Source organism: Nyctereutes procyonoides, unplaced genomic scaffold, assembly GCF_905146905.1.
Source record: "Nyctereutes procyonoides isolate TBG_1078 unplaced genomic scaffold, NYPRO_anot_genome, whole genome shotgun sequence".
NCBI classification, from domain to species: domain Eukaryota; kingdom Metazoa; phylum Chordata; class Mammalia; order Carnivora; family Canidae; genus Nyctereutes; species Nyctereutes procyonoides.
This window is the reverse complement of record NW_026575046.1, coordinates 13,297,704-13,325,461: the sequence shown is the minus strand read 5'-3', so window position 1 is coordinate 13,325,461 and position 27,758 is coordinate 13,297,704. Positions and strand designations below refer to the sequence as shown.

General features: G+C 40.3%; 1 protein-coding gene across 1 annotated transcript; it reads right to left on the bottom strand.

Annotated features, from left to right (window-relative positions):
• Positions 1–5,037: 5,037 nt before the first annotated feature.
• On the bottom strand, positions 5,038–26,516 carry SUB1 (SUB1 regulator of transcription). The gene is made up of 5 exons (XM_055325547.1): positions 26,441–26,516; positions 23,824–23,896; positions 21,841–21,963; positions 9,738–9,846; positions 5,038–8,046 (listed from the first exon to the last, which is right to left on the bottom strand). Exons 2-5 carry the CDS (start codon positions 23,893–23,895, stop codon positions 7,967–7,969), a joined length of 384 nt encoding a protein of 127 aa, XP_055181522.1. The 5' UTR covers position 23,896; positions 26,441–26,516; the 3' UTR covers positions 5,038–7,966.
• Between the last annotated feature and the right edge of the window lie 1,242 nt (positions 26,517–27,758).

The following is a 27,758-nucleotide window of genomic DNA, read 5'->3' as shown; positions in this document are numbered from 1 at the left end:
CACTGCTCTGCCCCCACAGATGAGGCTCCTCCAAAGCTGCCAAGGAGCCTCTCTAGCTCTTTCAGTATCTTAGTTTTATGTGCGTGGCTTTTACTTTTTCTTTCCCTCTGTACCTTCTCTCCGGGCTGTCAGTCCCACTTGCCGCATCGATAAAGGGTCCCAAGCCCCAGCGGCTTGGTCCCTGAAGCCTTGCCCCTCAACTGCACCTCCACGCCACCACACTGGGAGTCGGTAGTTGTGGCACAGCCGCAGACCACGCTTTCCTCAGGTCTCACTGCCCCCACCGACACTCGCCCTGTCCTCTCCAGATACATGTGCCCGCTACACAACTGCGAGGGTGTTTCCTGGGGCCGTTCTGGTACCCATTCCCAGAGCAGTCACAGGGCCAACAGGAAGCAGGTGGCACCCTCCCACCGCAGCATGAGAAGGGTTTAATAGAGACTGTTTACAAACACGAGTCGAGTATAAGACCACAGATAGTTAACATTAGGCCCAAAGGGACGAGGTAAGGGGGTGACTACTAGAAATCAGGAGAGAACTGGGTAAAGCTCCTTGAGAGGTCACCTTTAGTGGAGGGACACAGCCAGCCCAAGGGGACCTGGGAGGGAGGGAGGAACTCAAGGGAACAGATACGGGACCTCTATTCTTAAGTCTCTTCAATCTCCTAGTGAGGCTCTGCACCAGCCAGAAGCCAGAGCGCAGGGGCGCCTGGGGCTGTGGCCATCCGGCCAGCCTGCAGGGCCAGAGAGCCGAGTGGATTTAGAAGAGCATCGGAAGACAGCCCACATACAGTGGAGAGCCTCCAGGTCCAATTTCATTAGACCCATTAAAAAGTTGAGAGGAGGGATCCCTGGGTGGCGCAGCGGTTTGGCGCCTGCCTTTGGCCCAGGGCGCGATCCTGGAGACCCGGGATCGAATCCCACGTCGGGCTCCCGGTCCATGGAGCCTGCTTCTCCCTCTGCCTGTGTCTCTGCCTCTCTCTCTCTCTCTCTCTCTCTGTGACTATCATAAATAAATTTTAAAAAAATTAAAAAAAAAAAAGTTGAGAGGAGGGAAAAGAGATCATAAGGCCAAATCTCATATAATTCTCTTCTTTTCCCCAGTATTATCATCACCGGTTGTTTTTCCTACACTATCACAAAGCCCATGGTGCCTGAAGTTAGTGGAGACCAAGACAAAACGAAATCCTAGTCCCTATACTCAAGAATAGTTCGACCTGGGGTGCGCAGATGGCTCAGTTGGTGGAGCATGTGACTCTTGATCTTGGGGTCCTGAATTTGAGCCCCATGTTGGGTGTGGAGATTACTTAAAATCCTTTAAAAAAAATTCAACCTGTCTCAATTTTAGGAGCTCTGGCCAGTGGCAAAACCTAACAGGTGCAATCCAGCACAGACTCTTTGGGGGAGTTCAGCCTTGATTAAAGGGTTCGGCAAAGTCAACCTAACCCTAGCATGCACGCTACTACGTGCTGGGGTGCAAGGATGAACGACTGCCCTTCCCGTTGGTGCTGTGAATGTGGTTTGAAGACAGTGAACAAGATTCACTGGGTCAGACAACAACCCAAGCTTATGATGCCAGTGAACATCAGGACGATGGTTCTGCAGTCAGGTCCACCGCCCAATCGATGAAGCGAGAGAGAATTCCGCCACTCGCCAAGGCCTGCATCAGAGGAACATACTGAGGTAAACAGTCTCAGGTTTGGAGTTAGCCAGACATGGATTCAAATTCTGCTTCTGCCATGTTCTTTGTTGCTTTACCAAGTGAGCTGCTCTCTGGAAACCTCCACTGTCACTTGTAAAGTGAGAAGAGAACCCTTTCATGGCATGATGAATATTAGATGGGAAGAGAAGGAAAATGCCCACCACTCACCACACTTCTCCATCCTGGCACTCAACGAATCCAAGTGGTTACTACTCCACTGGGTAGTTTACAGGAAGGGACGGTGTACATGAACTTCATAATTCAACTTAGTGCTTCCGCCTTTCCGAAGATAAAAAAAATTTCTAAAAAGGAGTCTAACCCAAATTTTTTTCAATACGTACAGGAAAGAAATGTAAGTACTCCGGTTCCTTTTCTCCCTCCTGGAGATTGCTGGAGTTGAAAAGCTTACAGACCCAGACTTCAGTGCATTTTTAAATTTCTTTCCAAGTTCTCACACCCATTGACCTTCTGGAGGTGGTTTTCTAATGGAAGTGGCTTGAGACAACACTGCTCTGAACATTGCTTTACAGCAAGTTAATAGCTTCCTTTCTGTTTAAAAATTTAAGAACCACTGTTACAGGACTCTAATGCGTTGAAAATGTTCTCAATTGTTTGAGAGCTTTCTCTGCCTACCAGTTAATGACTCTATGCTGAGCAAGAAGCATTTCCCTGTATTTGGGGGGGGGGGGTGGTAAAAAAAAAAAAAAAGTCATAGATCAAAGACAGATTTGAGTGACAGATTTTTTTGGATGACAAAAAAAAAAAAAAAAAAAAAACCTTTGTTTCTGAACAAAGAATTTTAAGGAGGGAAGCCTGGGTGGCTCAGAGCGTGATCCTGAGATCCTGGATGGAGTCCCGCATCAGGTTCCCTGCAGGGAGCCTGCTTCTGCCTCTGCCTATGTCTCCGCCTCTCTGTGTCACTCATGAAAAAATAAAATCTTAAAAAATTAAGAATTTTTTGTTTTTTTTTTTAAATTAAGAATTTTAAGGAAAATCATAAAGCTTCTGAAATTACTTCCCAATTAATAACATAAAGGGTTGGTCTTCAAACCTGACCACCAGGAGATACTCTTGACCCTAGATTGAGGTTGAAACCCTCAAATTCCTGAAAATCTTCAGATTGCTACTACCATACACCTTCTCACTACCCTTTCATCCTTTTGTATCACTCAAGCGTGAATCCATGAAAACGTTCTCTCTCTTCATCTTCCAAGATCAACAGTGAACAGAGGAAACAGAGCTCATGCCTCAAAAAACAATAAACAGGAGAGGCTCGTGACTGGCTCACGCACCAGGGATGACTGCACAGTGGCCAACACGCACTGCTGGACAAGTCCATGCTCTGAACTTGAACAGCTGAGCTGCTCAGAAGAGCAAAAAGTGAGAACCAAATGATCTCATTCACATTAAAATGGAGTAGACAGAGATTTTTTCCTTAAAAAAACTGAAAGTATTCACAATTCAGGTGGCACTTAGGAAGAAGTTACCAGAAAACTGAACTGGGAAGTGACTGAAACTGCAGCTGACACACAAAGGTCAATTTAAACATATACTGAACGTAGCCACACCCAGATGTTGCACTGTTTCGATCACACACTGATTTCCCCTGACCCCACATCCTCCCACCTGTCATTTAATTTTTTTTTTAAGATTTTATTTATTTATTCATGAGAGACACAGAGAGGCAGAGACACAGGCAGAGGGAGAAGCAGGTTCCCTGCAGGGAGCCCAATGGGGGACTTGATCCCAGAACCCTGGGATCACACCCTGAACCAAAGGCAGATGCTCAACTGCTGAGCCACCCGGCTACCATCACCCCTCATTTCTCTTTATCCTTTACAGCCAAGCTGCTGAGTCTCTGCTTCTTATTCAACCAGCCTCTGCCTTCCCCACTGTCACCATCACCAGCAACCTACAAAAGACAGATCTGCAGAAATGGCAAGGTTGTAAAAATCAAGGAAAGGCTGAAGAACTGTGTCAGAACAAAGACTAAAGAGACAACTATCAAATGGGTTAAGAAGCTTTTGCTATAAAGACATTATTGGAATAATCGGCAGAATTTGAATGGGGCCTCTAGGTTAAGCGAGGTTACCATGGAGAGAATATATTTACATATGTACCACTATTGCAATAACTATGTATGGTGGGGGGGAGTCAGAGTAGGAGCTATCAGAAGACTTGGTGTTATTAGAATAGGGCAAATCGGAACTTCACATGGCTTTCAACACACATGAGCTACGACATACACAATTTTAGTGAAGTTCTGGTATGGCTGGTAGGAGGAAGCACTTTCTACACAGTGCTTTTGTTACCCTGGGATATGGAATCCAACTGCTGAGATTCAGAATAAGTGTTTTTCCTGGCTGAGCTAGAGTAAGAAAGGGTGCTAAAATCATTTCCAAGCTAAAATAAGTCACCCAAGAAGAAAGATAAACTATTTAAACTTGATCAAGAGCCCAAGAGTGAAAGGAGTGTTTTCCTTTCCTCAGAAACACGTCATTGTTACTCTAGGGCTGAAATGGCTTTAAAAGCAGGTACAGGATGGTCTAAATTCTGTAAAGGACTTACAAAAAGCGAGTTGGGGAAAAAGTCCTGTGTAGCAAGACCTTGTACCTTAAAACGTATTAAGTCTTGGATGAAGTGTTACACAGTAAATAATTCCATAATTTTTTAATGTTTTATGCTTTTTAAATCCATTTTTAATCCCGTAACTTGAGACATACAAAACTATAAAGTCAGTGATTTAACTGTGTAAATTCCAAATTCCTTCTTGACTGGACTGAGTCAGTATGCTCTACAAATTTACAGTTGATTGGATGGACCAAGAAGAGTCATGGGTAGTCTTCCATGGATCTTTCTATCCCTAAGTTTCCCTGAACAGAAATCTGAACAATGAGATTTCAAAATATAACAAAGCAAAAGTACTAAGAAAAGAGAGACACTTTCTAAATGAAAATGTAAGTTTAAAATACTCAATGGAGTCTAGCATTCAATGTAGTTAAATATAACAAGGAATAATCAGACTACAAAACAAAAAGGTTAAAAAAAGAGAGAAAAGAGACTCTGTACACCTTAGAATTTGCATTGTTCCATCTGGATTAGACAGATGGGGAAAACAGGCCCACACCACCTCAACCTGCACATCCTACCCCACCCTGTTCCATCCAGTCCAGTCCGGTCCAGTCCAGTCCCAGAGGTCTTCAGAAGATTTATGCTAAGAATTCACATTCCAAAAGCATTCACGCAGGAAGGCATTCTATTTGTTAAACAAAACCCATTCAACAGGTAACTAAGCCATTCGTCTTTAGGTCTGTGAAACTGGGATGACACATAGGGCACATTTCTGATTTTTATTTGAACATTTAAAATATTCACAGATGGAATACTATATTCATTGACATCTCCATGGAAGATGCACCGAACAAAGCACACAGGTTATTCCACGATTACAGAATTACATATTTGTGACTAAGCCAATGTTTATACCCTTAGACTTTATCTGGAAAATAACACTTAAAAAAAAAATTTAAGTGTTTCACTGGATTACTTTCTATGAAAAGTAAATAGCAAAGAATTTTAGGAGATACCTAAAGATTAGCCAGCACTTTTTAAAAATTTCAAACTTTATAGTGCTCTCCTGACATCCCTAATCAGAAACACATAAGAAACACTCAGTTCTCTCTCCCCTCAACAGCCAAGCCAGGATGTACATACTTTTTTTTCCCCTAAGTCTTTTTTTCCTAAGTAGAAATATGTACATCATCACAGTAACTTGACGAGCTAATGAGGTAGGAGTAGTCTTCAAAAGCAGTTATGAAGCAAAGCAAAAGAGAATAATCAAATTATAGTTTTTCTTTTTTAGTGGTTGTTCTTTAAGTAAAATGCCAACAGCACTGGAAATTGCTCAAAAGCTACTCATACTTTAAAAGATAAAGAAGATAACCCCATTAGGAAAACTCTTCTACAAGTACACTCAGGGCTGGCATTAATTAAATTCATTCTGGCATTACAAAGTAAGAAACCGCTGCCTTAAAATGACAAGTTTTCTTCCTGGAAGAAATCTTACCAAGAAGGGAAGTTTAAACAGGAAACCTCAGTCCTCTAACTTCTCAGTACAATTAACCAGTCTCTTCTTTTAAACCTTTTCATTTCCTATACCCAAAAAAGGACAAAAATTTCTGTATATTGCATATCCAGTAATAGATTCAAATGAATTTAGCAGTCAACTTATCAAAATATGTCAGGGAAGCACTCCTTATATGAAGGTTTTAATAACATGCTATACAGCTAAGAAAATGCCTAGGTAAGAGATTTCAGCACCATCCCTGTATTAGCAGATTGCTTCAAAATGTGCATACACCCTGAATTCATATATACCTAGGAAATTTACCCATCCTCTCTCCTCTTCAACTACACCAAAATCAAAGTTCTGAGTTCTAATATCCTTTCTGTATATGTAGTAAAGGAATACTTTAAAAATCCATCCAATTAAGTTAACAGAACACATATATATGTTCCCAAATAAGGGGAAAGTTTTCAATCAAGTATAGTTTGTCTAAAATACCATTTTGAACATTTTTGATACCTATTATTTGAAGGAGGCTAAAATACCAGGAGAGATTCCCCCAATTATGCACCTATTAGGGTTACTGCTAAAAACACTAGAAAAATTATCTAAAAACTGTAAAAACATACTCAAAACAGAATAGCTGCCAGAAAAAAAAAATGTAGTAACTATGTGTATCCTGGCAACTAGTTTTGAAATCAAGTCCTCGACAATTCTACTATAAAATGTTTTAGACGCAGTAATCAAACTTGGTATAATAGTGCAACTCTCTGATATGGCAATAAACCATTTAAGATTAGCTACCAAAAACAATGTTACCAAGAATTTTTTTTTACAGGTCTTTAAACCTTTCAACTATTCCATCTAGAATTGTGTTCTATAAACGTGATCAAAATATCATGTGTTTCACTTAGTTTGAAGAGAATTCCTTCTTCTTCACTGCCACTTTCTTTCATTTCAGTTGTAGTTCCCTTAAATTCTCGTAAGGCACACTATGCCATGTTTATTGCTGCAAAGCCCCTGAAATCTGTGCCTCAATCTGGATCTGCTTATCACTATGCTTCAATGAAAATGATTTCAGAGTGCCTGCTAAAACTTCGTAACATTAAGTCTAGAATACTACTGTTCAGTAGACTAACTGCAAAGGAATCAAGTCTACTAAGAAAAGGCCAAAAAAAAACAGAAGTATATGTTCCATATACTCTTTCTTCCAAAAACTAACCGCATGACCTACTATGACAGTAAAGCTCAGTGATATACCTGGCTATATATAATCCATACTCAATGTTACAAAATAAAATGTTAGGCCAGTAAGCTTTCACAATTTTTATTAAATCCTAATCTAATATAACAGTATCTGATTTTTTATAGACATCATCCCATGGTGAACAAGTTTAATAAGTGAAAGCAAATCAGACATCTAAGTCATTATTCTCTGCAGACTAAGCAATAAGGTAACTACACAGAACACTACAGGTAACGACATACACTTACTTGCTCAGTTTTCATACAAGCCATGTTTATCAAACTATATCTCCTAATATTTAATACAGTAGAATTAGTGATTGTAGTTCTCATATATTTTAATTACAAGTACCTTATTGAGATAACTAACATTTTGACAGTTTCACTGACTTTCCAAATTAGTATAATATATTCAAGAAAAAGAGCAAAAAGTGAAATGAAAACGGAACATGACAAGTTACTAAAGGAAAACAATGTAAAGAAAAAAGGGGGGGGAAGGGAAATATCACTGGAAATACCAACAAGTCTAGACATTGGGCTGGAAGAAAATAGATCAACTATGGTTTTCACAAGTCAGAGTTTATAAATTCAATGCAATACAAATCCTTTTGAATGTAAAAGCCAAGGTGAAACTAACAGGTCTATAAACTGTTACTTTTGGCCTTAAACAGTACCAATTCTTTTGAAAAAAGGCCACAACAGTTAAGATTGTATTACTTGATTTTATTTTACACTAGGTGGCGGGCACAAAGCAATCCTCCTTAATCAAGTTGACAATTAGCTTCACTCAGAACACTTTTAATAATGCACATAAAAAAAAAGTATTCAATCTTACAAATTGTTCTGCAATCCAAATATACAATAGCTTGGAAAACAACGTTTAGAAAACAAAAGCCAATGTAAAAAGACAGATTAAAACAACTAGAACAGTACAGGTTTTATATGGCTCTGATTTTACAGTTTTCTTACTGCATCATCAATGTCAGAAATCTGTTCCTTCAGCTGGCTCCATTGCTCAGGATTTAAAGAAATACCTAAAAAAAAGTTTTAAAAGTTAAAAGTCAGAAATCTATTTAAGCTTTGACAATTTTCATACTTCCAACTAAAATACTTTTTTATAGACAAATGCCGATGGTACCATACTGAGAGTCAAATCTTAATCTGTTACAGATTCATCACAATTACCCGAGTGGCAGACCAGTCTTATGTTTCATTTTTATTTCCAACATTGTATCCTGCATAATACTTACTATAGCCTGTGAGAACAAATGATTTGAAGATGTAACTCACAAAAGCTTGCAACCAAGCAGGCCTAAGTGGCCAGGTCCAGATTTGGCATGTGACACTCCATTTCTGTATCTAATTGGTTCCAACATTTGCTCAAAATTTCTATAGGAATTCAAGGTGAACAACTTTGTGCTAAGTTCTCCCAGAAGCATTCATTTTGGAAAAATTCCTGGGATGTGACCCATACAGGAGTTCTCAGAATGTACACAGTGGTTAAAAATGCATTCTGAAGTCCTGCTGTCCGGGTTCAAATACCAGCCTCCTTATCACTAACTATATGACCTTAAAAAAAGGGGGGGGGGGGAGATATTATCTGAGCCTCAGTCTCCTCACTAGTAAAATGGTATTTACACCTCAAAGTGGTGTTGTGAGTCAATAAATGAGCTACTCTGAATAAAAAGCCTAGTGTATCATCTGACACAAAAGTAAACATTTAAAATGTCAGCTAATAACAGGTCTTTTCTATTTAAGAGGTAAAAATGTGAAGAGAAAGTACTTTGCACTTGGAACTTCTAATATTCTAATACTTGACCCATACAGAGAAATAAACTAAACAGAGAAATAAACCAGAAGTGGAAGAATTACTGTATTTCTCAGAAAACTGCTGGGAGACCATGAAATTGAGAGGAAGGCAGAAGAACATAGTGGGTCAACACTTTGGAAGGACTTTAAAGCTATCAAATTGTTTTAGTAAACATTTGCAGGAACAAAAAGAAATCCGGCATAGGGCACAACGAAATGACTTGAATGAGCAATCCAGCAGTAGCCCTGAATAAGAAAAGAGGTTAGGATCAATTAACCTAAGATCTGTATGAAGCAAACAAGAGGTCCTTCAATATGACAAACAGGCAGAGTAGAAGATGATAAGGAGGTATTTTTTTATTAGCTAAAGATCAACCTGTAACAGCCAACTACCCAAATATATGAATTTGTTAGCACATAAGCATTCTCTAGCTATATGATAAGTATGCTTCTACGATGCGGATATGCCTGGGACTGGGTGAAGCACAACAGAAAAAGGACAAAGATCCACTAAAAGGATACTCACCACCACCACCCCCCCCCCAACGGATATCCTTCAGGAGACGAACCCAAAGGAAACACTGTAAACCAGAATTTTTGATTCCTAATTTTACAACTTCCCAGATAATGTCTACCCAAGAACTCATGTAAATTTTTTTTTAAGTTCTATCCAAGCAAATTAGCAGCCAAATGAAGTGATATTAGGGGTATAATTTTTTCTGGGTTGTATTCCAACAGCTATTTAAGATGTCACTAAAATAAGTTAAATAACATGTCTAAAAGATTACCACTACTCATGAACTGAATGAGGATGCTCCAAATGCACTGCCAACATTATTTGTTTCAAATAAGGTAGGTTACTTTATTTTTAGTTTAGTCCTCATATTAGGACCAAATTCAGGAAATTAAATCTCACCTTTTCTTCCAGGTTTCATTTCACCTTCTGGATCCATCCAATATTCTCTAATATCAATTAGGACTTTCCCTTTAAAGTCCCGAACACTGACGTACCTCATTTTCCCAATCTGCAAAAGAAATAAAAACATGGAAAGGTATTCATTTTTTTTAAGATTTTATTTATTCATTCACGAGACACACAGAAAGAGAGGCAGAGACATAGAGGAAGAAACAGGCCCCCTACAGGGAGCCCCATGTGGGTGGGGACCAGGATCACACCCTGAGCTGAAGGTAGACGCTCAGCCGCTGAGCCACCCAGGCATCCCAAGGTATTCATTTTCAACAGTGGTGTCCATACTTATATTCACAACTTGCTGCACATTCCTTCTACTTTTAATCATGAAAATAACTACTATTCTCAGTATCAAAACTACAACCAAAGGAAAGGTCACTGTTAAGAAGAAACCTTTCTTAAAAAGATGGAATTAAAGTACATCTCATACTTTCAATCACATTCACGTTAAAGGAATCATTAGTAAAACAGAGCAATACTATGAAAAACAGTATGGAGGTTCTTCAAAAAATTAAAAATAGAATATATGATCTCAAAATGATCCAGCAACCCCACTTCTGGGTATGTACCTCAAAGAAATGAAAAGTCTTGAAAAGATATTTATTTATATACCTATGTTCACAGCAGCATTACTCACAACAGCCCAAAGATGGAAACAGCCCAAATGTCCATTGTCAGATGAATGGATAAACAAAATGTGGTATATATACATGCCGTGGAATATTATTCAGCCTTTAAAAAGAAAATGCCATCACATGGATAACTTTGCTGACCTATGCTAAGTGAAATAAACCACTCACAAAAAAATGCATATTGGGGCACTTGGGTGGCTCAGTCAGTTGAGCATCCGACTCTTGATTTCGGCTCAGGTCATGAGGGTCATGAGATGGAGTCCCATATAAGGCTCCACACTGGGTGGGGAGTCTGCTTGAGATTCTCCCTCTGCCCCTCCCCGCCACACTCAAACTCTCACTCTAAAATAAATAAATCTTTTTTTTAAAAGATGCATATTGTATGATTCCACTATACAAAAGAGCCTAGACTAGTCAGATTCAGAGACAGAAAGCAGAAAGGTGGTTATCAGGGGCCAGGGGAGGAGGTAAGGGGAGTTATTTAAGTATTGCTAGATGGAAAGAGTTCTGGAGATCTGTTTCACAGTAATATGAACATATGTAACACTATTATTGTATGCTTAAAAATGGTTAAGATAGTAAATTTTATGTCGTCTTTTTTACAATAAAAATCTTTAGGAAGTAATAAACTTTTGCAGTACCAACTACAACCACAAGGAATCCAGGCCCCACTAGCTATATACCATTCTAAGAATCCAGATACCCAGCCAACAGAACACGAGAAAGCTTTTCCTTTTAGACATTCATTTCAAATAACATCTTTAATACTTCACCCAGTCGCAAATTAAGAACTTAAAACTATCCATAGAAAACCATTTTTCACAAACCTTATATTGTGTTTAACAACTACAAATTTCACAGGGAAGGAAAAGGCTTTACTCAACAAAATGTCTGGAAGCACTTTCCAGGATATCGTACGCTACTGTAATATACTAACACCTCAACTAAGAAATCATACTTTCTGATCATAACTTTTAACTCATTCTAAGACTATTCTTTAATTCTAACTAAAAACTGGCTGTGATATTTGTGCTTGGAACACATTAACATGTAAAGATTCTGGATTTAACCTGCTCCTTTCTCTTCCAACTGGGTCCATTGATTATTAAATAATCCTTTTTATTGGGATACCAAATATTACTGTAGACCACAGCTGTGCTGATCAGTAAATTTTATTTGGCATCCATCTTGCCTATGTCCTCTTAGACTGCTTTTCCTTATCCCAGCTAGATCTGGTTCATTTTCCTTTAGTTTTCTACCCTCACGTAAGTTTCATACCCCTACTTCCAGGGTATGCCCCATGCTTTATGGAGAAAATGAAGTCCAATGCGTATGGGTAAGTGCCTTCAAATCTCTCTTCTCTGTACTCACATCATGATCAGTTCTTAAAATTTCTTTACTTTCCCTATGCCATTTCTTGCATATGAATTCTCTTTCCATTGGAGAAATTCTTATCTACCATTTGCTAACATGCTCATTCTCCTTTTTCAATAAAGCATTTCTCTATACTGCTCCGTTTTATAACTTTCTCCATGTTTCCTTCTTCCTTTTATTGCTAAATTTTAAAAGGAAAAAAATACTGTTTTTAATCATTGAACTCCCACTGCCTAAAGCCACCAGTGATCTTATTGTCAGTTTTAATGGCTTAATTTTTATACAGTCTTCTTTGCACCGCCCCCCCCCCAGTGCCTATCAATACTGGGTTCCCAGTAAACTGTTTTAATGGATAAATTAAATAGGAACAAAACAATTATCATAGTGAAATTGTTCATTGTGATTTATAATGCTGATTTAGTAACTAAGAAATGTAGAAGTATCTTAGGTAGCTAAGCACTGAACTGTACACATTGTTTCATTTTGGTTTTTACAGTAAACCCACTCTGTAGTAAAGCCCTCTAGCTAGTAAGGCCACCAGCTACCTGAATATATATATTAAAATGTATTGAAACCCTAGTAAATAAAGTGATACTGATTAAGTCAAGTAACAGTTCGGAGTGGGCTTGAGCAAGTGACAGAGACCTTAGGTAACCTTGAGCAAGTGACAGAGACCTTAGGTAACCTTGAACATGACAGCTCATTAAGTAAAAGAAAAAAATGACAAAGGCATAGAAGGGACTAACAGAAAGATACAACACTGCTGAGACTCAAGACAGGTTGAACAGATGGAGCTATACTGAAGAGGACTTGAAAAACCAGGAAGAGAACTCTGGAGCCTTTGTAGGTTCTTGAGCTAAGGACAAAAAAAAAAAAAAAAAAAAAAAAAAGCACAGAGGCAGAAAAAATACCGCCACTACTCTCTTCTGCAAGGCTTGTATTCCTGAGAATCTAAAATATGAAAATAGGGGATCCCTGGGTGGCTCAGTGGTTTCGCGCCTGCCTTTGACCCAGGGCGCGATCCTGGAGTCCTGGGATAGAGTCCTGCGTCGGGGTCCTGGCATGGAGCTGCTTCTCCCTCTGCCTGTGTCTCTGCCTCTCTCTATATCTCTATATATATGTCTATCATAAATAAATTAAAAAAAATCCTTAAAAAAAATAAAATATGAAAATAGACTTAAAACATTAAAATCTCACTAGAAAAAGAATAAAACTCAAGATTGAAAACAAACCTTTCTTTTAAAGAGACAAACATGTTGTAAGTATATTAATGGCATTTTACTACTCAAATTACTACAAACAACTATTCAACTATTTTAAAGAACATAGAACAATACAATGAACACACAACAAATGGATAGCTAGGGGATCCCTGGGTGGCTCAGCGGTTTGGCGCCTGCCTTTGGCCCAGGGCACGATCCTGGAGACCTGGGATCGAATCCCACATCAGGCTCCCGGTGCATGGAGCCTGCTTCTCCCTCTGCCTGTGTCTCTGCCTCTCTCTCTCTCTCTCTCTCTCTCTGTGACTATCATAAATAAATTTTAAAAAATAAAATAAAAATTTTAAAAAAATGGATAGCTAGGTACTTTAATTTCTACCCTTGCTCCCTAGAAACTTCTCAGAAGCTCCTTTACCCATGATTTCATCGAGGTGTATTATAAATATTTTTGTTTGCTACAGATTAACAGAAGCGGCATTTTCTTCCTCCCAAGGGTGCTTGAGCTGAACCACATGAAGGCTATTCTTCAGCCATTTCTACCATGATACTGGAATTGAACACATTAGCCAAATAAAGTTGAAATTTTAAAAAAAAAGGCTGACCATCCATAGCCAAAACTTTGTGAATTTACAATTTAATGTCCTTAACCACTTTCCAAATACCTTGTTTTTGATGTATATAGTAAACAAGAAACTATTCAAAGTAAGAAAAAAGTATAGATCAGTAAAATGATAATCTAAAATTTGCTAACGTTTCAGAGAACAGCAGCACTGAAGAGCTGTGGGGCTGGATGGAAGCGAAAATGTGGAAACACAGACTAATAGTGCTCTACCAAAATTTGAGTCTCTTATTATAATCTAAAATTTACTGTGCATTTTGTAACTAATCCCCAGGGTATCAGTGTTCATTTTAACATAGAAAGTTTTAATGAACATCTCCAAAGAGGGGGCCTTACAGGAATATGCACCATGTTTATCCCTATGGCTTTTCATTCTCTGATACCACACCAGCAAAACTACAGCAGTAACATATTTGCTCCAGAGTTTACACAACAGTGGATGGCATCAGAGGAAGGAGAGAGTTAGAAGGATGCTTTGCCCCTAAGATCAAAAACAAGGCATGAATGTCTATGCTCACTACCTGTTTTCAGTATTATAGTGGGATACGAACAATAAAGAAAAAGAAAAGGATGATTAAAACTCACAAATCAACACCACCACAGAAAGTTATAAGTCTCTAAAAGCCCTTTTTAGAGCCCATACAGAGTATGTATAAGTTTAGAGACTTATACATACAATACACATATATTTACACTAAATTATATAATAACATTTTTTCTGGCAGTAAACTGGAAAATGAAGAGAGAATACATTTATGATAGTATCAAAAAACATAAAATAGTTGGGGTACCTGGGTGGCTCAATCAGTTGAAATTCTTGGTTTCAGCTCATGTCCCAATTTCAGGATCATGGGATGGAGCTCCTCTGAGCTCTGCATTCAGCAGGAAGTCTGCTTCTTTCCCTCTGCCCCTCCCTTGGTCCCCCACACAGCATGTGCACACTCTCTCAATAAATAGACCTTAAAATATATATATAAAATACTTAAGAATAAGTTTAACAAGACCTCTACAATGAAATTCACAAAACAGAAATTCAAGAAGATCTAAATAAATGCAGAGACACCATATTCATGAACTGGAAGACTCAGCACAGCCAACCTGCCTATTCCCAAATTGATCTTCAGCTTTACCCAATCCCAATCAAAATCCCAAGTAGGTTTACAATAAAACTTGACAAGCCTGATTCCATAATGTGTATAGAAATACAAAATTCAAAGAAGAGCAAAAATCATCCTGAAGGTGAAGAATAATGTCAAAGAACCTTTGCTACCTGATTTCAAGACTCACTATAAAAGTGCAGTAATTATGACTGTGATACTGAAGTAAAAGACATCCAAGGCCAATGGAATAAAAGAGATCAGAAATAGACACATACTTTACATATTTACAGATTTTCATTACAAAGACCCAACGTGAGGGACGCCTGGGTGGCTCAGTGGTTGAGCATCTGCGCTTGGCTCAGGTCGTGATCCCAGGGTCCTGGGATTGAGTCCTGCATCAGGCTCCCACAAGGAGACTGCTTCTTCCTCTGCCTGCTGTCTCTGCCTTTCTCATAAATGAATAAATGAATAAAATGAAAACCTTTAAAAACCAAAACAACAACAAAAAACTAAAATCCAACATGAGTCAATGTCTTTTCAACAAATGGTATAGAACCATGGATAGATAGCTCTGTGGGGGCAGAAATGAGCTCAACCTCTATTTCACACCACACACAGAAAAACTAAATTCTACATGGATCACACACCTAAACATGAAAGTTAAAACTATAAAAATTCTAGGGAAAAAAAAAAAAACTGGCAAAATATTTGTGGCCTCCGGAGCAGGTAGAGAAATGTCATTAAAAAGCATTACCCAGGGTAGCCCAGGTAGCTCAGCGGGTTTAGAGCCACCTTCGGCCCAGGGCATGATCCTAGAGCCCGGGATCGAGTCCCACGTCAGGCTCCCTGCATGGAGCTTGCTTCTCCCTCTGCCTATGTCTCTGTCTCTCTCTCTCTCATGAATAAATAAAATCTTAAAAAAAGAATTAACAAAAAAAGAAAAGTGATAAAAACTGATTTAATCAAAATTAAAACTTCCTAAAAATGCCTAAGAAAATTAACAGGCAAGCCATAGACCTAAAGAAAATATCCACTATACTGATGGCTGACAAAGAACTTGTATCTAAAATACATTAAGAACTCTTTCAACTCAATAAATCAAATGACCTCTATTTTTTTAATGGGCAAAAAAGACTTGAACAAAATCTTCCAAAAAAGATTAAGACAGGAGACAAATGCAAAGTAAACTATAAGAAGCTCCTACTACACATCCATTAACTTAAGGGAGTAGCATTAAACCCTGACAAAACCCAATGAGGATATGAAGCAACTAGAATCTCACATGTTGCTGGTGGGCACATAAAATGGTACAGCTACTACAGAAAAGAGTTTTGACAGCTTCTTATAAAGCTAAACATACACTTAGCCTATGGCCCAGTAAATGCATCTGATACTGACCCAACAAGGAAAAAAATAAATCCACAAAACTTGAACAAGAATGTTCCCATCAGCTTTATTCCTAATAGCCCAAGGTCTATCCAAAGTGAATGGATAAACAAACTGCTATATAATCCTACACTGGAATACCACTCAGCAATAAAATGGAACTACTGATACAATAAGAACTGGCCCCAAAATGTTATGCTGAGCAAAAACCAGGCCCAAAACAATACAAATCGTAGGATTCTGTTTATACGAGCTTCTAGAACAAGCAAAAAAAAATCTATAGTGATAAAATCAGATCAGTAGTTACCTCAGATGGGGGAATGCCTGCAAAGGGAAGGCAAGAGGGAACTTTCTGGGATAATATAGCCTTGTTACAAGAGTGTGTTCATGGGCAGCCCCGGTGGCGCAGCGGTTTAGCGCCGCCTGCAGCCCAGGGCGTGATCCTGGAGACCCTGGATCGAGTCCCACATCAGGCTCTCTGCATGGAGCCTGCTTCTCCCTCTGCCTGTGTCTCTGGCCCCCTCTCTCTGTGTCTCTATGAATAAATAAAATCTTAAAAAAAAAAAAAAAACTGTGTTCATTTACCACAGCTCACCAAATTATGCTTAATGTGCACATTTCATTATATATATAAACTATCTCTCAATAACGTTTATTAATAAAAGAAAGGGGGATCCCTGGGTGGCGCAGCGGTTTGGCGCCCGCCTTTGGCCCAGGGCGCGATCCTGGAGACCCAGGATCGAATCCCACGTCGGGCTCCGGTGCATGGAGCCTGCTTCTCCCTCTGCCTATGTCTCTGCCTCTCTCTCTCTCTCTTTCTGTGTGACTATCATAAATAAAAAAAAAAAAAAGAAAGGAACTTGCCCAACAGTCATCACTCCCTTGAGGAGACATGAATGAAGCTGACAGTCACCAACTCCCTTCCCGCCACCAAAAGAAAAAAAAAAAAGAAACAAGAGAAGGAATAATATATACACAAGATAAATAAAGAGGGATGGCTGCGTGGCCCAGCAGTTGGGGGTCTGCCTTCAGGCGTGATCCCAGGGTCCCAGCATCAGGCTCCCTGCATGAAGCCTGCTTCTCCCTCTGCCTGTGTCTCTCATGAATAAATAAACTCTTTAAAAAAAGAAAATCATAAATATCTCTACAATTGTGTTAGGAGAGGAAATAATAAAATCAGATGACAGAATGCATATAATCTTACATGCATATAATGTGGAATTTAACAAGGGGGAAAAAAAGCATGTACATTTTATTGAACACTGATTCTTAATTTTTTTTGATTAACTTCTCCTTTAGAGATCTGATGAAAGTTATGAATAATTCTTTCATATACGAAAAAAAAATTCAAAGAAGAAAATAATTTCATGAGTTCCTAGAATACATATCTGAACCCTCAACACCACACCAGCTTAAGAATGGTCTCTGTTGGGGTTCCTGAGTAGCTCAGTCAGTAAGTGTCTTCCCTAGGCTCAGGTCATGATCCTAAGGTCCTGGGGTCGAGTTTCACATCGGGCTCCCTTTCCCACTCCCAACTTGTGTGCGTGCACTTGCTCTCTGTCCAATAAATAAAATCTTTTTTTAAAAAATTGTCCTGGGCAGCCCCGGTAGCTCAGCGGTTTAGCGCCGCCTTCAGCCCAGGGCGTGATCCTGGAGACCTGGAATCGAGTCCCAAGTCAGGCTCCCTGCATGGAGCCTGCTTCTCCCTGTGCCTGCGTCTCTGCTTCTCTATGTGTCTCTCATGAATAAATAAATAAAATCTTAAAAAAAAAAAATTGTCTCTGTAATGACAGAATTTTAAAGGATCAGGTTTATCCTTAAATAATTAAATCAACTAGGGTAGTATTACTTACCCTTGTTTACCTTTGAAGAAACATACAGATCCAAGTCCCCTGTCTCAACCATTCTAACATTCTAATCTTTTAGGACACAGGTTCTAAATCTTTACAAATAGGTCTCTGGACTGTCTTTAAGATCACGTAAGTCCTACCTCAAGGAGATGACGTCTCTGTGAAACCAAGTTCTTAAATTCAGAGCTGAAGGAACCAGACACAAGCCAAGCATCTAGTAGTATTTCCTCTCTAGTCAAGATTCTGCCCAAATCATTCTGGAGTTTGAATGATCAGTGCAATGACTTCCCTTGGGTACAATTCTCTTCAAGTATTACATTTAAAGAGCTGCTTATGTTTATGTACGCTGCTTACCAGACGATTATTTCTCAAGTGATGGATATGGAGGTTAAAAAAAAAATCTTGTCTTAGAGTTACTAATAGCCAGTTTTTTTTTAAATTTTTATTTATTTATGATAGTCAGAGAGAGAGAGAGAGAGAGAGAGAGAGAGAGAGGCAGAGACACAGGCAGAGGGAGAAGCAGGCTCCATGCACCGGGAGCCCGACGTGGGATTCGATCCGGGGTCTCCAGGATCACGCCCTGGGCCAAAGGCAGGCGCCAAACCGCTGTGCCACCCAGGGATCCCTAGCCAAACAGTTCTAATTTAGATTTTAGATCTATTTGTTTTTGACATAAAGTATAACTGAGACTTGAGTTCTGACAGATGCTAGCAATGTCTTAACAAGTTCCATTTGGTGAGCGGTCTTCAAGGCCCTTTCTTGGTGTAAAAAAAAAAACAAAAAACAAAAACAAAACACATAGTTCTATTTATAAACACACACACCCCTTTACAAAACACGAGTTTAATTTTTCCTTCCAAAACCTCACCCTTCACCTGGCTAATAAAATTATCAAACCATTATTACAAATGAAAATGAAGCCCTTGTTTTATATTATACAACCAATGTATTCTAACATGCTCTTAAACCAATTAAAATTAAGTATTACTACCCAGCTATTTTTCTGTAGCCAAAATACCATTACAAGGAAAAAGCTACAATGGCAACAAACTAAAGATTATCTCTTAGGAAAAAAATATATATATATCTCTTAGAATGCCTATCACTACTAAGATCTCTGAAAAGTCACTTTAAAAATAAAATACCTGGTTCCTCCTAGAGGCACTTTCAAATGGGTGAGGAGCCTCGTAGTTGTATGATGTTCAAGAAGCTTTCCAAGTAAGATTTTAAAATTGAACTCACTTTATTTGGTGAAATAACCATCCCCTAAAAATAGATCTGGGGATCCCTGGGTGGCGCAGCGGTTTAGCGCCTGCCTTTGGCCCAGGGCGCGATCCTGGAGACCCGGGATCGAATCCCACGTCGGGCTCCCGGTGCATGGAGCCTGCTTCTCCCTCTGCCTGTGTCTCTGCCTCTCTCTCTGTGACTATCATAAATAAATAAAAATTAAAAAAAATAATAATAATAGATCTGGTTTTCCCCAAGCTGTTCTAACAGAATACAATCTCTAAATGTGGGTCCTGGTTTCTTCAATGTACAAGATAAAACCCATTAAAATGACACAGATACTCTTATTACACAGGCAAAGGTAGGTGTATGGTGAACAAGAACAGATCAGAGAAAAGCCCAAGATAGTTGCCCAGGTACCTGAAAGTTTTTACCTCCATGGCACATATTAAGTTAAAATATTCCAACACAGCACTTCATTCTACATAACAGAGTCTATGAAAGGAAGGGACAGCCTCTTACAGATATCACATTTCATTCTGCCCCTTAAGAGAGCTTCCCACAGCACTTAGAATAAAACTCAAACTCTTAAAAATGACCTTCCAACAGGAAAATGGCACAAGACCTTCCCCTCAACCTCCTTACCAACTAGATCTACACTCAACCAGAATTCCCAAGCTCCAGCCACAAAATATTTGCACAAGTCTCTCTACTCTGAAAAGGATTCCCTCTTCGTGTGACTGGCTCCTCCTTTATGCCTTAAGCTTCAAGTATCACTTCTTTAGAAAGAGATTCCTAGAGCAACTTCTCTGTTAAAACAATCTGCCTTTTTACTTCTCAGCCCCTATCATAACTTAAATTATGTGTTTTATGACTATAATATTTATCCTCATAAATTCCATGGGACCAGAGACCACATCTACTTGGTTCATCACTACACACCCAGAATTCAGCAAGGTCTGATGAAATACAGTAATCATTCAACTTATTATCAACTCAAAGAAATGAGGGCCCTTTCATAATTCTTCCTTATATACAGTGACTGATGTTCTCTACCAAATTAGTCTCCTCCCCTATTCTACCCATAACTAAAGAATTCATCTGCATTTTGTCTATACTTTTAATATTTTTTGACAAAGAAATACATGACTTGATATAGTCATAGTGAAATGATTACTAGTCAAGAAAATTACAGTATCAGTTTAGTTACCATTTATCATGGGATCAGTGTACCTGAAATCTGTCTTACAAGCATATTCTGTGTTCCATCGTATTATATATAGCCATTATGTGTTTTCCTTATCCACACACAGAACTAAGCAAAAGCAAGTAAAAATATCCAACTTCTATTTTCCCAATCCTTTTTTTTAAAAAAGATTTTACTTATTTGAGAGACAAGGAGAAAAAAAAAAGCAGGGGGAGAGAAAAGGGAAAAGCAGACTCCTCCTGGAAGCCTGACTGGCTCGATCCCAGGGCCAACCCTGAGGCCCTTGGACAAAGGCACACCCTTAACTAACTGAGTGACCCAGACACCCCTATTTTCCCATTCTAACCTTAATCCTGCATTATCTTTCAAGGCCATCAGGAAGTTAAAAATATGTATAAAAATATGTATTTAACCTCAATCCTGGCATTATTTTTCAAGGCCATCAGAAAGTTAAAAATATGTAGTTTAAAATATGTATTATGAAATAATATAATTATGTGTTTTATAAATACATACATGTGTGTACATATATGCATACATGTATACAAGTCAAATGTTTGCTGCTTCAATCTGTCCAACATTTTGGCTTCAACTAATATTTGTCCCCCCCCCCCCGAAACATTTCCCTTGCTTTACCTAGATTTTCAATCTTATTTTATTCCCCATAATATACAGAGGGCCAATTTCAGTAAATCCATTTGCCTCTCCTGTTTTTTGTTTTTGTTTTCTTTTTAAGGTTTATTTTAGAGCATGAGCAAGCATGAGTGGGGGGAGGGGCAGAGAGAGGAGGAGAGAGAGAATCTCAAGCAAGCACCTCTGCTGAGGGCAGAGCCCAACACAGGCTCCATCCCAGAACCCTGAGCAGAAATCAAGAGTCTAACGCTTAACCTACTGAGTCACCCAGGTGCCCATCACCTCTTCTTATCAAGCCCAAACTATGTAGGTCAAATTGGTGCTGCTTCTCCAGTAATATCCCATCCATATCGCACAGCCCAATACTAGACCTACCTCCTCCAAACTGCTTCCTAATAAATGTGCAGTTATCAATCTTTTTGGATGTAACTTTTTTTTTTTTTTTTTTTTTTTTTTACAATAGTCATACAGAGAGAGAGAGGCAGAGACACAGGCAGAGGGAGAAGCAGGCTCCATGCACCGGGAGCCCAACGTGGGATTCCATCCCGGGTCTCCAGGATCGCGCCCTGGGCCAAAGGCAGGCACCAAACCGCTGCGCCACCCAGGGATCCCTGGATGTAACTTTTAAATTGTTTTACACTTAGCCAAACTACAGGCTTCTAGACTTTAACAATAATCTAGCATCTTATAAATTATTTCTATGAACTTGTTTGTATATTTCAATGAATATCCTTAATATGATACATGTTAGATTACTTTTAACATCTGTCAGATCAATTCCTCTGGATCTAAGGAAATTACCTGAAACATGTTATCATCTCTGCTGCTGCTGCTCTGCTTAGAGGATGACAGGGCTCTTGAAGTTTCACCAGTCTTTTGCTTCTTCACAGGTTTCTCTGGCGTAACTTGCTTTTTCCTCTTTAACTTGAAAGAAAAACAAGCATAATGGTTAAAATGTGCACACATAAGACACATCTCAGGTTCAACATTTCATTACTTTTTAAGACTTAAAAGATCAAAGGACTGCATTTATGAAGAAAGAAAACCATAAATATATACACAGGCAAGTTTCACTTGACGATATAACTATGGAGCTAAGATCTAACTGTTTTCAAAATATGTTCTCAGAAGCCAAAAAAAACCACTTCAGGCATCACAGTAATAACCAGAGAAACAATTCTTTTCTAGACCAGTATCCCACATATGATTCCTTGGAAGGGGGTAAAAAAGATAGAAATGAAGGCCTGCTGCTTTTGAATAAGCTTTTGGAAGCCGTAAGTCTACTAAAGTTAGCAACTTGTTTCTTATAAAAGATATGTATTAATTAGAAAAAAACATAACCAACTAACTCTAATCTAGGATGTTATTTACGCCCTGCCTATTTCAAAAGGGACTTAAATTGACTTTGAAAACTTAGGAATATGCTAAGCTAAGAATGCTATTTACTACTGGGCATTAGAAGTCAACAACTCAAGAACTCCCTTATCACAAAAAAAAAAAAAAAAGAAAATTTCACTGTTAGTGGACAGCAATATGCTAGATTAGCATTCAAAATCAAAACAATGTTTTAAATAAAGCAGCATTGTAAAAACTTTATATAGCCTCATTCTTAATACAACCTAACAGCCAATGAAAACCAGCAGAGTTCCAAACCTAAACAGCAGAGGGCAGTCCTGTTCCCTAATGGCAAGTAAAAACCAATGTTAGTATATTACTAAATTAGATGGAAGTAGGTAAAATATACACATGTATATAAACTGAAAAAAATGAATGTATTTAATGTGTTTATAGGATTAATAGTAATATTCTGGACAAACAGCAAAAATTAGCTCAATAAAGCAGAAAGTGATTTTTCTTTACATCAGGGCCTGTATATTCTCTATGGACTGGCACATAAGAGCTCAGTAAAAATTTATTAAATGAATATTCAAAAGCCATACTTAGTGCAAATATAAAAAAAACTAGTAAGATATTTTTTTTCTGGAGTATAGCTATGTATGCTCTTTGAGGTCTTATTCCAACCTTTAGGTTAATATTCTGTATTTCCCTAAAGGTCCATCTTCTCCAAGAGTTTCCCATAAGCTCACTTAAAACTGCCAAATGAACTTGAGACATCATTATGCAAGCTCCTAGGAAATAAAAAACAATTCCGCATTGAAGGAAGCTCTGACTACAGTGTGAGTTGCTCAGTTAGGCGGAATACAACACTTTCAGCAGAGTTGTCATCTCATGTTAAAAAAGCCCGCTGTCAAAATGAGTAATTTCATGTTAGCTTTGCTGGGTCTTGATGTAACTAAAAGGAGAGGACCAGAGTAAATAATAATCTAACCTAAAATGTAAGCATGGTACATTTTAAGTAATCCTAGTGGGCTGGATAAAGATCAGTGGCTGAGAAGGCAGTCAAAATGGACTTCTGCAGGTACAACACGATACCTAGAGATTAGGCAAATTTCTGAATAAAGGCAGAGGCTCTGGCCTAATTCTAATGCTACTCCCCTTAGGGAATAAGGTGGTGATTCTATAGCTTTAGGGTTCCTAGAAGTCCTCGATGTGACACTCCTTTAAGTCTAAAGATTTGCTCAAGTCAGGCGTAGGGGCCAGGAGCCTGCTCATCCAAGTACCCTAGGCACCTTGATCAAGTGGTCCAGGAGCCATGTGCACTTTCAGAAACCCCCATCTAGGCTCTCCCATTACCATTACCATACGCCTTACTGTCCTTCAGACCTGAATGCGAGAAATACTGCTGAATGAAGTATCAGAGAAATGACTTGCATTAATAGTCACCTTTTTGTCAACCTCACTGTCAGAATCGCTGCCAGAAGAGCTTGAAGAAACAAGTTCCTTTGATTTAGGCATTCTGAAAGAAAAATACATTATACACAATAATTTACAAATTGTTCTATTACCTTCGACTTAACTCCTTCCGAAGCATAAATTCAGGAAGTTCCATGGTTCTACCATTTTGTGGTACTGGAGTTGTTATGCTAAGCACAATGCTAAAACTCTTAGTCTATACTCTTCCAATTGAAAAGAACACCCAGAACTAGCCAGGAGAATCCCGCAAAGAGAAAGAATTCAATGTCATACACATCTCACACTCCTACACCCCTTTCTCAAACCCCATTGGGTCTTTTTATACTTTATTTTAGAAGAATTAGAGATTTATGAGTAAGATAAATTACAAGGCAGCTGACAGCAATCTCTGTTAAAACCAGGAATAGGAAAATTCTCAGCACTGCTTTCTATTTCTCACTGATGAGACCTAACAGCATTATTCATTGCATGAACTGACCTCAACATTCAGAGAACACAGGAACAGCTGCACTGTACAGATGTAATTCATTTGCCCGTATAATCCTATTTTTTCATATTTTGTTTAAGTTCTTAATTTTCCTTGGCTTTTCGACCATGCCATCAAAATAAGCACTAATTCAGAGTTCACACGGCTGTACATAATTTTTTACAGTTCATTACATTTCACACTGATGTTCCACTCTGAAATATAACTAAATTTTGAAGAATCTGCTTAGGGGAGGGGCAAAATCTTTTTTCAAATTCATACTGTGACCCTAGCTCCCCCAGAGGTACATAGTACATAACCCAGTATCCTGCTTTCCAGTAGACTTTTACTGGGTGCCTGAGCACAGCAGGACAGAGTCCTGTGCATATCTACGTTTGCAGACTTTAAAAAAAAAAAAAAAGCTAAAGCCCAAATTTCAGAGCATTCCAAGACACTCTTTTCAAGGCACTTTATAATACCAGGTGAGTCTGAATTATCAAAGTATCTTAGGCTGTCTCCATCTCCAAAAAGACTGAGTCCTATTAGTTTTTGTACTCCCTAAAGGGCCCCATATATGCAGCACACAGTCTGTAAATGTTGAATAAAAGGGGAAAAAAAAGAAAAAAAACTTCATTTTCTCCTCAAAGAATACTAAGGAATCCAGCTCTCCAGATTAAACTAGCCTTGGCACCAACGCTAAATGTGTTCCACAAGAGGAGGTCAAGGTAAAAGAAGTGGGCCATCCATCCCGATCCTAGCCACTAATTTCAAAAAGCTCAAACATGCTCAACCAGCCATGCTGATTTTAACTGGTAATTTCTTGATGAGAACAGTAAATTCGGGGGGGGGGGGGGTGAACCAGCAGCGTTCAGAACCACATTTTATATCCTATGGCTGCTACTGCTCCATTTTACAACCGGAACTCCAAAAGCAATTCAGGTTTCTCTACGCTAGTAGCTAATAACGTCAACAATCATTTTTTTAAAAGGTAATTAAATTAGACATAACCTTTATTTTTTCACTTTGAAACAGTCAAGCATAACTATACGGTCTATTAATAAAAGCTGCGGGCGAGGCGGGGGGGGGGGAGGGAGGGGGGGAGGGCAGCCTAAGATCATTTCAAAGAACGACCTCGTAATTAACCCAAATTAGAAGGCCATTCAACAAAAACCAAAACCAAAACAAAACATTAAAAAAAAGGAGGAGGAGGAGGAGGTAATGCTAACTGAAGCCACTCTGAACTCTGGACAAGATACATTTCCACGTTTACTGCATGAATCTTCACCCTTCAAAAGAAAGAGGAGGAAGGCCAGTAATTCAGGCAGGTGATACTACAATGCTAAAGCGTAGAATAATATACAAAAACGCCACGGGGTGGGGGGGGGGTAGGATCTTCGGTCTTTGAGGAATGGCGTGGAGGGAGGATTGGAAAAGCCGAGGTGAGAATCAACCGGGACTGACTGGGGCCAGGCGAGCGTGCGGGGCCCCACGGCCGCGAGGGGGGCGCGCGCGAGGACGCCGCCGGAACGCCGGGCCGCGGCGGCTGAGGAGGGGGAGGCAGGCCGGTCGCAGGGGGCGTGGGAGGCGGCCAAGTGCGGAGGAGACCGTGTGGAAGGGGAGGGACTTGCACCAAGCGCCATTTTCTCCTCTCGAAGCGTGAGCTCCCCCGCGCGCCGGCCGCCCTCCCCCCGCCCCCTCAGCCCCGCTCCGACGGGGCCGCCCTCGCCCTCCCCCAGCCGCCCCCCCCCACCCTGGGCGCCGGCCCGGGAGCCCCAGCCAGGCCTCGGGGGGGGGGGGCCCGGCGTCCGCGCCGCCGCTGCATTGTCCCGGGGGTCGTCCCGGCCCCGTCCTCGCGGCTCCCCGCCCCCGCCCGGCCGCGCCCCGCCGCCCGCGGCCGCCGCGCCAGAGCCAAGCCCGGAGCCAGCGTGTGGCGCCGAGGGGCCTGCAGCGCCCGGGCGCGGGTCGCCGACGGAGGCGGGCGAGGCCCGGCGGCGCCGCCGTTCGCGCGGCCGCGGCCTGCGGGCGGGGGAGAGGCCGCGGGCGGCTCGCGGCCCGAGGCGGGGGCGGGGGCCGGGGTGGCCAGGCGGGGTTGGAGGGGTGGGGGCGGGGAGCCACACTCACGCTCCACTCTCGCGGCCGAACTGCCTTCTGCTCGCTCGCTTGCAACTGACAGAGAAACGGAAGTGACGGAAGCCCGGAGACGCCGGCCCCGCCCCTTTGGGGCTGCGCACACGTGACGGGGCGTGGCCTCGCCGCCGAAACCAACACCGAAACCCTTTCCAGGGCCTTAAAGGGACCGGCCCTCGCCCTGAGCCGGTCCCTTGAAAGTGAGGTGCTCTGCCGATGGAGTCTCACCCGTGAGTGGATGAGGGCGCGAATGAAACAGGAAGGAGCAACACTGAGCTTTGCACGTGTTCCACAAATATTTCTTTTTTTTTTTAAGATTTTATTTATTTATGAGAGACACGGAGAGAGAGGCAGAGACACAGGCAGAGGGAGAGGGAGAAGCAGGCTCCCTGCAGGGAGCCCGATGCAGGACTCGATTCCAGGACCCCGGGATCACGCCCTGGGCCGAAGGCAGGCGCTAAACCTCTGAGCCACCCGGGGCCGCCCAAATGTTTCTTGTACTAAAGTGAAATGTCCATACTGAAAAAGCCCATTTTATGGCCCTTACCCCCATCCCCAGTATTTAACTCTGGTTTGTAAAATCCGAAGGAAGTAAGCCAAAGTCACACATTTAATTCCAGAAAGTATAAGAAATCTTGACAGAAGTCCTTGGCCACACACACCCTTATGTTTAAACTGATTCCTAGAGGTAGTTCGCAGAAGACAAGAGAAATCTATAGTACAAGCAAGAACACGGCCAAGAGATAATTCCTATTTGAGTGTATGTTTAATGAATGCCTACTCTAGCCAAGAATATATATAAAGCTTTATTTATCCAACACACATTTATCAAGCACCCACTATGTGCCAGGCACTGCATGAGGCACTTTGCATACATTACTCATCTTAACAAGCACTTTCCAAAGTAGGAATAATTAATTACTCTATTTCCTAATGAAGAAAAACCAAGGTTCAACAAGGCTGAATAAGCAGCTGGAGGTTATACAGGGAGTGAGTCACGATTCAAACGCCCCGCTGCCTGACTCACACTACTGCAGACGGAGGGAGAATGCAAAAGTTCTTATCCCTTCCCCGTTCATGCAGCGTCAGGCTAGATAACCACTTTCAAAAAATGAAACGCTTACTGTATAATTCCTTTTATATGATGTTCCCCAAAAAAGGCAAAAATAATCTATGGGGATCTAGGTCAGGTTACCCTCAGGGGATATCACTTCAAGCATGAAGGAATCTGCTAGGATGCTGAATACGTCTTGGTCTGGGTGACAGTTACACAGGTGTACACAGATGTAAGATTTCACTTAATATTTGTACA